Source organism: Parus major, chromosome 2 (genome assembly GCF_001522545.3).
Source record: "Parus major isolate Abel chromosome 2, Parus_major1.1, whole genome shotgun sequence".
Lineage (NCBI taxonomy): Eukaryota > Metazoa > Chordata > Aves > Passeriformes > Paridae > Parus > Parus major.
This window is the reverse complement of record NC_031769.1, coordinates 146633070-146646123: the sequence shown is the minus strand read 5'-3', so window position 1 is coordinate 146646123 and position 13054 is coordinate 146633070. Positions and strand designations below refer to the sequence as shown.

At 39.1% G+C, this 13054-nt stretch overlaps 1 protein-coding gene across 5 annotated transcripts in view; it reads left to right on the top strand.

Moving 5' to 3' along the window:
* The window catches only part of TRAPPC9 (trafficking protein particle complex 9), a 444786-nt gene that overhangs the window by 38298 nt on the left and 393434 nt on the right, over positions 1-13054 (top strand). For all 5 annotated transcript variants that reach the window (XM_015618282.1, XM_015618287.2, XM_015618284.2 and 2 more), the window contains 2 exons: positions 4953-5079; positions 8569-8714. In XM_015618282.1, the coding sequence (XP_015473768.1) occupies positions 4953-5079; positions 8569-8714 (273 nt within the window). The remainder of the gene's footprint in view (positions 1-4952; positions 5080-8568; positions 8715-13054) is intronic.

Sequence of the window (13054 nt, the reverse complement as noted above, 5' to 3'; positions counted from 1 at the left end):
TTATTTAGAGATTTATATTGCTTGATTTCTTAAAGTAATGGAATTCATATCCTCTGCCGACTGCCAGTGCCTTTCTCCGCAAGAAGAGCTTTGGAGTCTGTGGGGAATACACACATTTATTGCAGTAGACAATAGGGAGTTGAACACCCAGGGTTCCTGTGTTGCTTTCAAAGCAGCTTGACCAAGTATGAGAATTCTGAGCAGTTTGAAATTGTATTTACTTGCTCCATGTATTTTTCAGAGAAATACTAGTGGTGCTGTTTGTTACTAAAACAGTAGAAAGTGCCATCACCCAGTCCATGTCAGAGTTAATGGGGTGGAAAAGCAGAAGGTGCTGCCTGCAGGTGAGAGAAGCTGTTCTGTTCTGCTGAGTTCCCAGCCCTGGTGATACAGGAGTGGATTGATCCTGCAGGTCTTGCTGAGGTGCTTTGCTCACACCTCTGGCCTGGCTGTGCTTGGGAAAGGAGGATGCCCTGAATATCCAAATGTGGTGCTCCCTGCCCTTCTGCAACTGCCCAAACCAGAGCTCAGGCACTGCTTGAAAGGCTAAGGAGCTTTCCACATTCCCTGCAATCTGTGATAAGTGCAGAGTAAGAGGTGTGTAGTGGTTGCTGTCTGTGAATAATCAATTTCTACTGCAGCTTTTGTGAGGATCTTGATGTATTTTGTAGCCTTTCTGAAATTCTTTAGTTTAAAGAGTACAGTGCATCTTCATGGCAGAAGGAGACTGAAGATTCCCCTGGAAGCAGACATGGACTTTCTCTTCTCTAGGGCTCACCAAGCAATTCTCATTTTGTGTGGGTGTGTGAAGGAAATACCACAGAATAGTCTGAGTTGGAAGCAGCCCTAAAGTTATCATCTCTGCTGTGGGCAGGGACATCTTCCACTATCCCAGCTTGCTCCAAGTCCCATTCAACCTGGCCTTGAACACTTCCAGGGATGAGGCAGCCACAGCTTCTCTGGGCAACCTGTGCCAGAGCCTCACCAGCCTCAGAAAAGAGTTTTTTTCTAATATCTAAAGTAAACCTACCCTCTGTCAGTCTGAATCCATTTCCCTTTGTCCTGTCGCTATGTGCTCGTCTAAAAAGCCTCTCTCAATCTTCCTTGTATGTTCCCTTCAGGCACTGGAAGGCCATATCTGTGTTTATGGGTGCAAAAAGCCTCCTTTTTCTCTTTTTTTTTTTTTTCTGTCATCAGACTGACTTTTCTGTCTTGTTATATGTTATTATTAACTCATTAAGGAGATGTTTGAGTCTGTCTTGGGAGAGTTGGGTCAGGAGAGTTGCTGCAGGAGCTCTCCTCAAGACTTCTCCTTTGTGACCATTATTTGATATTTTCAAGGGAGAAGAAAAAAGTTCAGCCAGCACAAAGCACCCTGGGCAATGAGGGTTTTTGTTAAAATATTGATTCTGGGCCTGCCAGTGAGGTAGAAGTGGAGTCAGAAGGTGTTGAGCTATTTGTTTTCAATATTTTAGTGAGCTCCAGAAAGAAATGAAATTGTTCCAGTGTGATTGGTGGAAAATGTTCACTTTCTTTATTCCACCAGGCTGTAGGTTGTTCTACAGGGGACACTGTGACTTGGTCAACACTGAATCAACCAACTGTTGCCGAAGAACAAATGTTGTGTTTTTGTTCTTTGCCTCAGTGTTCAATGGGTAGTGACTGAACATGAGTACAGCTATTTTAAATTTCTTCAAATATTAAAGAGCACAGTTACAGCAATTGTGTTCTCATTTTAGTTACCTGCCAAGATGTGAACTGCTGTTTGTGTTACACTGTTAAATCACAGTTACTGAAGGGCTTAAAAATGTTACTCTATAACTGGCCTTCTGTCCTGTCCTGGTCTGATTTTTTCAATAGCTCCATTATTTGAAATACTGCTCCACATGACTGTAAAATGAGCAGAAAGTCTTGTCTTTTTCACATTTAGTAGCTTTCAATCACTAATGGTTTCTGACTGTGCATCTGAAGCTCTCAGATTTTTGTGTTCTCATATTAGAAGAAGGTTTGAAGCAGCTTGGACACAAAACCAATGCTTGTTATATTAAGGTGAAGTAGTTAAGCAATAAAATTCTAAGAGTATGGGTGGACTTGCAAAATTTTTGATTGTCAGGAGCAGTTAAAACCAATTTGGTATGAAATGGGGAAACTGCTATGAGCTTATACTGAACAAACTGAGCAAAATGTGCTCACGTGCCAGTGCTGACCGTGGCTCTGCTCAGCTTTGTTTGCTCACAGCCATTCTGTGATCTTGGTCTTTCAGTGTGTCTGGAGAGAAACTGAGGGGAAAAAAATTGTGAACATAGTTAATTCAGATGAGAAAATAAGCTGTCACTCCTCAATAAATGAGTCTCTAATGCCTACACGAGTATTGAGCAGTGCTCCCAGCTGCAGGACCGGCTTTTAAAGCTGTTGGGGTAAATTCACAGGTCACAGGATCAAGTGGTGATTGCCTTCCTGCTGACCTGTACAAGCATGAAGGCACCAGGTGGGTAAAGACCTCCAAGAGCAGCTGATTTTTGTCTCTTCTTTTCAAAAAGATAAGTGCTGGTGATAACAGTCACAGAAATCTCCCAGCTGTGGGTCGGGAGGGAGGTTGAGCAGTTGAATGTCTCCTACCAGGAGGTTCTGTCAGAACACAGTGTCAGGCAGCCAGAAGCTGTGAGAATTCAGAGCTGCAATTGCTGCAGCAGGTTTTTGGCAACCATTAGGCCACAGAGGTCAGGGAGCTGAGGTGCTCCTTGAGGGAGAAGGTTCCAGTGTTTGCTTCCAGAAGTGACTCTTGGGCAGGATCAGCCAGCTCTTTTGCATTGTGAGTACTTCCCATTGTGTCCTGCTGATGTGGATTCCTTCAGGATCTTGGCTGAGATTTGTTGCTAAGAAAAAGGAACTGAGCTTCTGGCCTGGCAGCAGCATGTTTAAAGCTGTGTTTCACACCACATCATCAGAGAAAAATGGTTTGGTTTGGCTTTTTTTACATGGAAAGTGTGGGGAGCTGCTACTGTGAAATAACCACGTGACTCAAAATCCGTAAACAAATTCTTCTTGCAAATGGCAGCCTGCTTTCTTTGAGAACAATAACTGGCAGTGTTTCACACTAGGGGATGAAAGCCAGTGCTCTGGAATGACAGACCTTTGGTTTCAAGCACAATTAAGCACATGCTGTAGTACTATCTTCATCATTCCTGGTAGCTGTGAAGATTTCCATCTTGATGGATTCTGTTTGCACTAGGTGCCCGTGCTCATAATACTGCAAATAACCTGAAATTTTGATGGTAATACTCAGCCTTGAACCACTACAACTCCTGGCTGTGCTGTGCTGCTCTATGTGGATGTCTAATTAATGTGGTTTTGGGAACATTTCCTACAGGCAATTAAAATATGGGGAATGGCTCAAGAGGCTCTTCAGTGAAACACAGACAGGAGCAAGGCAATTTGTCAGTTATGTGGCATTAATTCCATAGTGAAGGGGATTAAATCAATGTTTATTTGCTTTGAAGAAGTGTGTACTGGTAGCTGTATAATTCACAGACTAAGCTGGATTGATGTGGGCAGCACAAGCATTGCTGGATGTTTGTGCTTTTCAGGGCCCAAGATGGTGTTTTGGGCAGGTTTTGGTATTTTTGGCATGGTTCACAGGATGTTTCTTTCACATTTTTCTCACTCCTCCCTCTCACAGCTGCTATACAGCATTTTTTACCCTTCCTTAAATATGTTCTCACAGAGGTGCCACCAGCATAACTGCCTGGCCCAGCTTTGGGCAGCAGCAGGTTTGTTTTGGGATTGTTTGAAATGGGCTCTGTCATGGAGATATCCTGGTGCCTTCTCCCAGAGGCCACTCCTTGCTACCAAAATCTGCTGCATAACCCTTGTCCACCTGTCTAAACAGGTTTTTTTGGTAGTATTACTACTGATAACTACTTGTTATCACCTTCCCCTTTCCTATTTAGTTTTATCATTGAGTATTTTGAGATTGTAAGTCTTTTCTAGATACAGTTTTGATATTGAATAATTATTTTTATTGGTAGCACGTATATGGAACAACCTGGTCTGGTGGAAATGTCTCTGCCCATGGCAGGGGGGGTTGGACTTCATGGTTCCTTCCAACACTATGGATATTTACTTTAAAACAATATAGGTCTTTTCAGCTGCCTCTAAACAAACACTCCCAGGCTTTTCTCTGTTTGCAGACTTCCATTTCATCAGAGAAATAGGGAATCATAGGAAGGTTTGGGTTGGAAGGCACCATAAAGATCAAATACAATTTTGTGCTGAGGCTTTGTATTTCCAAATAGCCTTTTTTTTTCTGGAGACACAATTTTATATTGTTGAAAATAATTGCTGGATAAAACTAATATGCAATCATTGTACATTCTTGAAGATAACCCAAGTAATATATATTTATTTGAATGTTCTTGTATTTTTAAGCAAGAACAAAGAAAATCTTTCTTTACTTCTGTTCTGATTTAGTAGAAGAGCACAGTACCATTATTTTGAGGATTAGATAGTTTTCACATAAGCTAACATCAAAAGTAATTTGTTTCTTTTCATTGCCTTTGATATTATTTAATCTAGTGTTTCAGAGCAGTCCTTGTTCCGATACATTGCTATTGTTAATAACCTTAATATGTAGGAGGCTGATTGTTTTGTTTGGATATACAGATTTAATAGTATTTATTTAATAGGAATTGTAAAAGATTGTATTTTGACAATAAAAAAAAACCTAACAAAAAGTAGGCATAGACTGGCACTTGAAAAATTCTGAGAAATCTAGAAAACTCTTTTGCTTAAGGTCACTTAATTTTATTTGATCCATCTGTTGAGGTTGATCATAACTCCAAGTGCTGAATGCAGAAATTAGTTAGCATGCCATTTGAGTTATTTTGTACAAAAAAAGGCTATAGTCTCAGTTAAATGTGAGCTTGAAATTGTTTTTTAATTTTATTTTCTAGAAAAGAAAGATGTCACACAGAGCTTGGAAAGCTACACAGCAAAATGCCCTGGGACAATGGAAGTCATCACTCTTCCAGATGGTTTGAAGCTACCTCCTGTTCCCTTCACCAAATTGCCTATTGTGAAGTAAGACTAAAACACAATCTTTAACTTTTTCACAGTACCTGTCAAATTTTAAAGGATACTGAAAGGATGCAGTCATCTCACTTTAGGCATGTGGATCACAGGAACATGGAAAAATGTCAAAATGTCAAATTGTTTTGAGAAGCTCTTGAGCAAAAATAGAGCCTTTGACCAGAAAATACTTTGTGGCCTTTAGCTTCAGAAAGAGAGAAGTTTTGTTTTTTGAAGAACTGTCTTTCAACAGTTTCTTATTCAATTGAAAGAAGGTATTTTGCTGCAGCTGAGATTTTAGTTGAATACTTGATCATCCCAATACTGAAAGTCCACGAGTGGGATGCAGTCTCCATCCACAGAGTTTGGAACTCACATGGAAGTGGTGCTTTTTGTAACTCTCCAGATGCTGCATTTTCAAGCTGGCACCTTCACTGGCCTGTTCTAAATCTCAGTTCCATTCAGGCACATCATGTAGTCAGGCCAATGAATAATATCTTGATCAGGTTGAAGCCTGGCATGAAATATTAGAGTCAGAGAGAGAGAGAAAGCAACCACTGGGTATCAATAATAGAAGACTGAAAGAAAATATTTTAATTTTGAAGGATGTATAATTCCTATTCAGAAAAAGTATGCTGAATAGTGAAGAAAATGGGGCAAATGCTGATTAAATCCTTCTTCATGGGAGTCATGCATTTAGTCATAGCATCATAGGACCATGTAATACTTAAAACTGGAGAAGACTTTAGGGTGATCAAGTCAAACCATCAGGCCAATACCATCACCGTGTTCACCATTAAACCACGTCCTCAGATGCCACATCCACACATTTTTTGAACACTTTCAGAGATTGTGACTCCACCACCTCCCTAGCCAGCCCCTTCTAATACTTGACAACACTTTCCATGAAGAAAATTCTTCTAATATCGAATTTAAACCTCCTCTGGTGCAATTTGAGGCCATTTCCTCTTATCCTGTCACTTGTTACCTGGGAGAAGAGACTAGAAGAAGAGGACAGTCAGAACTCTGGCAAGAGATTCCCAAGACTTCAGTGGGAAAGACTTTGTGTCACTTAAAATGTTTTGTATGCTGAGAGAGGGGGTTAAATATATCCACTTAAATTATCAACTTGTCTTGACCTAGCTGAGCTTGGGATGTTGGGAATAGCTCCTTCTGTTTTGCTGTGGGGTGAGGAACCCAGCATCAACTTTATTTAACAATTAAGAATTGCTTCTCCTCTCCTCCTCCTTCTTGTCTTTCAAAATTTCTATAAAAGCCATAGTAAAAAATATTGGTACTTCAATAAAATATTAGTTGACTTTAGACATAAAGTCTCTGGTTACATCTGCCCAGCAGATCTGGTCTTGTAGAGCTCCATGGGGAGCCAGCTGTGCTGCTGGACTGCAGAGCTCTCTGAGCTAAATCATGCTAATTTTTGTGACATCAATTATAAATGTGTGGAAATGTAATTTTGATCAATGTTGAATAACCTCAACTTGTGATTCAATCCATGTTAGAGCCCTATAGAAACACACACTTACTGATGGGGATGACTTCTATTTACTGTTGGCATTTCATGGTCTAAGAGTTTTAATCCATTTAATGTGGGGTGCTTATGTTGGATGTGGTTTTCTTAATCAAAATACTGTCAGACATGGAAATGCCACAGTGAAATAGAAACACAGTGGCAATGTTACCTTTTCTCCCCAGTACTTTAAAAGCAATAGAAGAGATATGGCAAGGCAAAATCTTTATAATTCTGTTACTCTTGTTCATTATGAAATTATCATTTGGTATTTTCTCAGATAAAAAATGCAATATTCCCATTTTTATAATTTACCTGTGTTAAAGGTAATTATCTTACTAATATACTTAAAAGCAGAAAATTTTCTTTCTTGTGACCACTGCTGCTTTTAGTTGTCCTTACATACTTTCCTTACTGCTTCAAATTTACTTAGTGCCATTTTTTCCCTTCCCTCTGTTTACTTAGTATAGTGGGATTTCTTAGAAAACTAATTTTCCTTCCCCATCTAAGCAAGGCTGTTTTTAATTAACATTTTCTAGATACAGGATTTTCATCTTCTGGGTAGCTAGTGAAATTAGTTAGTAATTCTTAATTGTCACTCATTTGCATTCAGTGGTGTCAGGCTAGGGGACATTACTGAAGCTTTTCACACAAATAAATTAAAAAAAAATCTGCCCTCTTCTAAGTCTGACCTGTGAGGGTACAGCTCTCTGATAGTGGTTGAGGAACATTCCTTCCACTGTCATGCATTCATGTAAAGGAGGTAATTCACCAGTATTTATATAATAAACATGAAGGAGCCAAAGCACTTTTTTCAGCATATAAAATAAAATTCCTTTTTATTACCTCTTTATCAAATTCAATGTTTGTTTCCTCAAATAAGTATAATTCACATTTTTCCTTTCAGTTTCATTTTATTTGTAAAAACATTCTATCAGAAGAGGTTTTAAAATAGCAGGGGTCTCTTACAGTTTCCTTCTTATTCTTCAGGCTTGTTGTCTGTGATTTTGCATGTGATTTTGATGCTGACACTAGGAATCACCAACATGTAATATATGGATGTGATTTATTTCTTGTTCTTGTTCCAACCTATTTTTAGTGTTATTTAGTAATTTCTTATCAGGTGTTTTGTTTCACAGAGAACTTGTCTGTGTAGTCTTACTCGTACAGCTTCATTATTTCTCAGCAGAAAAACATTATCTTGGTTTTTTGTGTGTGTCTGCTTTCTATTAGTGTGATGCTGATATATCTGTTCTTTATTGTGCTGAATTCCTGATTTGAAGTAATTAGGTTTATAGAATGCCGCTGATTTTACTGAATATTCACCAATTTATTGCTTGTTCTTCTGCCCAAATTATATTCTTTATTTTTCTCTCAGCAGTGGAAGAGCAGTGATTTCCCTACATGGCATTGTAGGGAATTGGGATCTAGGAATGTAATCTAATAAATCATTTGTTTTCTATCTATTTGTAATTGCTTTCTGGTTGTTTAACAAACCCACTCAAATTTCTGGGACATTTCCTTCCAGCATCAGCTCTGCATTTTCACTGTATTAAAATCAGCTTTATTCACTGTGGAGAAGTTTCTTTGTTTGTGTTGTCCAGTGAAATCTTGTCTGGATTCTAGTTTGGGTTTAAGTTAAATATTTGGCTGCATTCTGCACTGAGGTTGTGGTTCAGTCTGCACTCAAAATTAATAGCTGGATTTCAGATCAGTGTTCTAGCTAGTTTTGGGTTTGTTGGTTTCTAAAGAAGATTTTTTTTCTTTTGTTATTTGTTTTCTGAGAGCTTTCTGAAATGGCAGATTCCTTGGGTTGGTGTTACTTCCTTTTGTATTATAAATGTTTTCTTCCAATTTTCCACTTCAGGCATTTTATTCTCAGACTGTTATTTTGTATTTATCAGTTCTTTTGTAACACATTCACCTGTTACAAAATAGAATAAATGAAATAATTAGAAATTATTTTTACTCAACAGATCTGTGAAGCTCTTGAACCTCCCAACCAGTCTCCGACCTCACAAAATGAAAAGTTTACTTGGTCAGAATGTGTCCACCAAAAGCCCCTTCATATATTCTCCAATTATTGCACACAGTCGTGGGGAAGAACGAAATAAGAAAATAGGTAAGAATAATTTACAGTATTTTCTGTTATTTTGTTAAATTAGAGAATCTTCTGTGGTCAAGGAGAGCAGACCTGAACATTGCTGTCTTTTATTTGAGATAGCCAGTTTTTTAGCCTCAAGTCCTGAGGGAACAAATCTTTTTTCTCTGGGGCACAGTTTCATATTCAAAAGAGGAGTAAAGTCTCATAGATGGTAACATTGATTTTTCAGAAGAGATAAACTAGTTTTATTTCCTTCTCAAACAAAAGAGAATTCAGGGAACACTTAGTTCTGACAGGCTCTGCTTGGCAGCCTCCACAGTTCCAGTGCCCTGAGGAAAATGCAGTTGTGGTTTTTCCTTTTCCTATTCTGATTTAACATAAACTCAGAGTGATGAACTGTCTGATTAGTCCCTTTTACTTAAGGACATTTCAGCTAAGAAAAAGTTTTTAAACCCCGTTAAGGATATTAGTCATTTTCTTTTCATAAAGATTATGAAGCCTTTCAGTGCAGTAATTATCGGGAAAAAATTCCAAGTTTGTTTAAATCCTGGATTAAGTTACAAATATTGGTAGTTCTTTTTGTGGCTTTTGTGTTTATCATGTGCGTGATAATTTTTACCAGAGGCATGAATGTCAGCACAAAAAAGATTTGTGTGACTGTGGAACAGAACTGATAGTAAAAATTTCAGAAATTTGCAGGATGTTTTATCTTAACGTGGCTTCTTGTTCATCTGGACTGTGCCTGGCCTGCAAGGCCAGTTTTCCAAGAATCTCTGTGTGGTTTCCTCTCCAACAGATGTGGGCTGTGCCCCTACTGAGGACCCTTATTATAATTAAGGTGATATCCCTCACCCTGAGAAGAACTTGCATGTTTTCTAGTTGGGTTTATGGTGATGTGTATTTTCACTAAATAACTGAAAGGGGAACAGTTGGGATGTGCAGAGCAGGGATGATTATCTGGCAGTTTGGATGCACTTAGCTCACTGTGACTTTGCTGCAGCACTACTTCAACTTCAAAAGAAAAAGGGTAAGAAATTAAAAAAAGGTTAAGAAAAATTAGTTAAAGGATAAATTAAAAATATTTGCACATAGGAGAACACCTTAAAGTGCTCTCTTGATTTCTCGTAATAATTCATTGAAAGTTTGATTACTATTAAATTTTCAACATTTAATCTCTTAGCTATACTATGGAATGTTTTTTTCATTTAAATAAAATCTTATTCCAAGTTTTGTCATACAGTTGTATAATGCAGTATTCTCATTCCTTGTTGGATACAAAAGGAACCTGCATTTTTGAACTGGTTAGGATTTGTTTCGGTGCTTTGTGTACGGTAGGAGATTTACATTTTACAATGAACTTTCTTCTTTTAGGTTTTTATTTAGCCTAAGGAGTGTCTGATTGCTTCTGATCCTGTACAGCATTTGTCTTTTGAAGTATATAAACATTGCAGTCACTGCTAAAAGCCTCTACTGTTTCAAAGTTTAGTGAACAAAAGAAAATACAAAATAAAAGCAGATAAAGAAAAGCTTCTTTGAAAGAAGCTGAGAAATTTATTAGCTGCAAAATCAATGAGAGTATTTTAATGGTATGTATGTAACATTAATTAAAAACAACAATAACAAATGAACTGTTTTTCTTACATGGAGATAGTACTCCATATTTTGGTTAAATTATTGCTTTACAGCAAAGGAAATCAAGCACTACTGACAAACCAAAGGGAAACAAAAGCCATTTAGAAAGTCTTGAAATGTTTTCAGCTCTCAACTTGATAAGCTTTTCTGACTGGAAACAATAACAGGGATAATTATATTCTAGTTAAATTGCTTTAATAGCATGCTAGTCGTAAAAAATAAACCTACTGATTTTTGACATGAAGTGTTTTGTTGGTTTTGAGTGCTGATAGTCTAAAGCAGCAAGAAATACAATACAGTTCTATTAGTAAATCCAGCAGCTCTGTCATACTTGTTTTAGCTGATACAAATATAGCTCATTTTACATTTCCTTTCAAAACTTTTTCCCCCAAGGACACAATTCTGTAGCACTTCACTGGCACATTTTTCACAGGAGATTTCAATCTCACCTCAAAAGCCTCCATCGATTCAGACTCCACCATGTCCCTGGGGAGGTTGTTCCACTGAATCACTCTTCTTACAGAAACAGAAAAAAAAAAAGGAAGAAAATAAAATGTGTTTCAGTGCAGCTCGTGTCTGTTACCCTTGGTCTTCTTCCTGTGCCTCCTTGTGAGGAAAGAGCTTCTGTCCTCTTTATGCAGCCCTTTAAGTACTGGAATACCGTGGTGATATTGTCCCCAGCCTTCTCTTCACCCCAGAGAAGCTGTCTCACTCCTTTCCTCATCAGGTGGGTTCTCCATCCCTGATCACCTTTGTGGTGCTCCTTGGGATCCTCTGCAGTCTGTCTGTGTCTCTCCCAGCTGTGGGGACCACAGCGGGACACAGCTGTGCCTGCCAAGCACAGGGTGGAGGAGAATGGTCACCTGTCTCTGTGCAGTGGAGAAGCTGATGGACTCAGAACCCAGCAGGGTGATGAGTTGAGGTACTCATTCAGGGCTCTGTTTGGTGAAGGATGGAACCAGGTCTCTGCATATACCAGGAGAAAGGTTCCTCCTCCTCTTCAGAATGTGACAAGTAGGACTGGGACCTTCTACAACAGGGGTGAGGCTCTGCAATGAGAAGGCCAAACAACTGATGAGGTGGCTGAGGGTCCTTCTGGGACAGAGAGGCCTCCTAAAGCAAGACCACCCAGACCCTCCATCACAACCTCCTCTGTTGGCAGGAAAAGAAGGGTGGTTCTCACAGGAGACTCCCTCCCTTCTGAGGGGAGCAGAGGGCCCCATGTGCAGACCTGACCCAACTCAGGGGAAGTCTGCTGTCTCCCAGGGGCTCAGGTAAATTGGAAAATTCCACTCTAGAAAGACCTGATTACTATCTGCTATTGGTTGTTCAGACTGGCAGCAATGAATCAGCAAAGGGAAGTCTGAGGCCAATCAAAAGACACTTCAAGGTCCTGGGAGAGTTGGTGGAGGGATCAGGAGCACAGAGAGTGATTTCCTTGATCCTTCCAGTAGCAGGGAATAATATTGATAGGAACAGGCAGTTCCATTGGGTTGATGCATGGCTCTGAGGTTGGTGTCAATGGAAAAAATGCGAGTTTTTTGACCATGGGATGATCTATTAACACCTGGCCTGCTGACACCTGATGGGATGAGTCTTTCTCAGAGGGGAAAAGGGGTTTTAGCACAGGAGCAGTGGGGCTCACTGACAGAGCTTTGAACAAGTTTGGAAGGGGGAAAGGGAGGAAACCAGGCTCCCAGTGATGAGCAATGAGATTTTGTGCCAAACCTTGAGTATCCTGATGGGATCCCTCAATCTGCTTCACCAGGTGTTGGCCACAAGGTACCACACCTGAAATGCTTCTACACTGATGCACACAGCATGAGGAACAAACACCAGCTGGAAACTTTGGCCCAGTCCCAGAGGTTTGATATCATTGGTGTAAGTGAAAGCTGGTGACATGAGTCCTGTGCCTAGAGAGCCCTTGGATGGTTGTGCTTTCAGAAGGCATTCCACAGTGTGGTAATTGTTAGAAAGTGGAGATTCAGGACTGCAGTGCTGCTGTGCTACTGCAGGTGCCTCTGTTGCTGTAGTAAACCATAATGATTAACTCTGTACCTGTGCACTGGTATAGAACTGGCTACAAAACTGGCTGTTTTGGGGGCTGCAGCATGCATAAGACATCATGGACACTAATAAGCAATTAAATATGAAATGTAGAGAATACCTCACCACTGTGAATTTGAATGTTTTGTTTTAATCAACAGTTTTGCTTTTCAGGTTTCACAGTAATATAACCCATTAACATCTGTGGATCTATGTGTTTAATTTCCACTAGCATTAATTGGAGTTAAACATTTGCATTAAGTACATCTCCCTTGAGCTCTCTAATATTGCTTGCAAAATGTAATCAGATAGTAAATGATTGTGAATGTACAATTAGAGTACAGATTGCTTCAGTGGTGCATTAAAGTCTTAATATTGATAATTCAGTTTTTTGACTGGACATTTCCTAATATCCTAGTAAAAAAGTGTTAGCAGTGTATGTTAAAATAATTGGGTAAACTAGTAAGAACTAATCCATGTATGTTATAATTTAGCTTATAATCATGATTTATTTTACAAATGTAATTAAGCCACCTTTTGTTTACTTAGACTGCAGATCCTCAGCTTGCAGGGAGAATCTTACCACATTCAGTTTAAAGTCTGATCTTCAGGTGGATATGGTTCACTGTGAGAAATTTGGAAAACTTGAGGGCTAAAAAGGTTATGAAATGCTGATATAA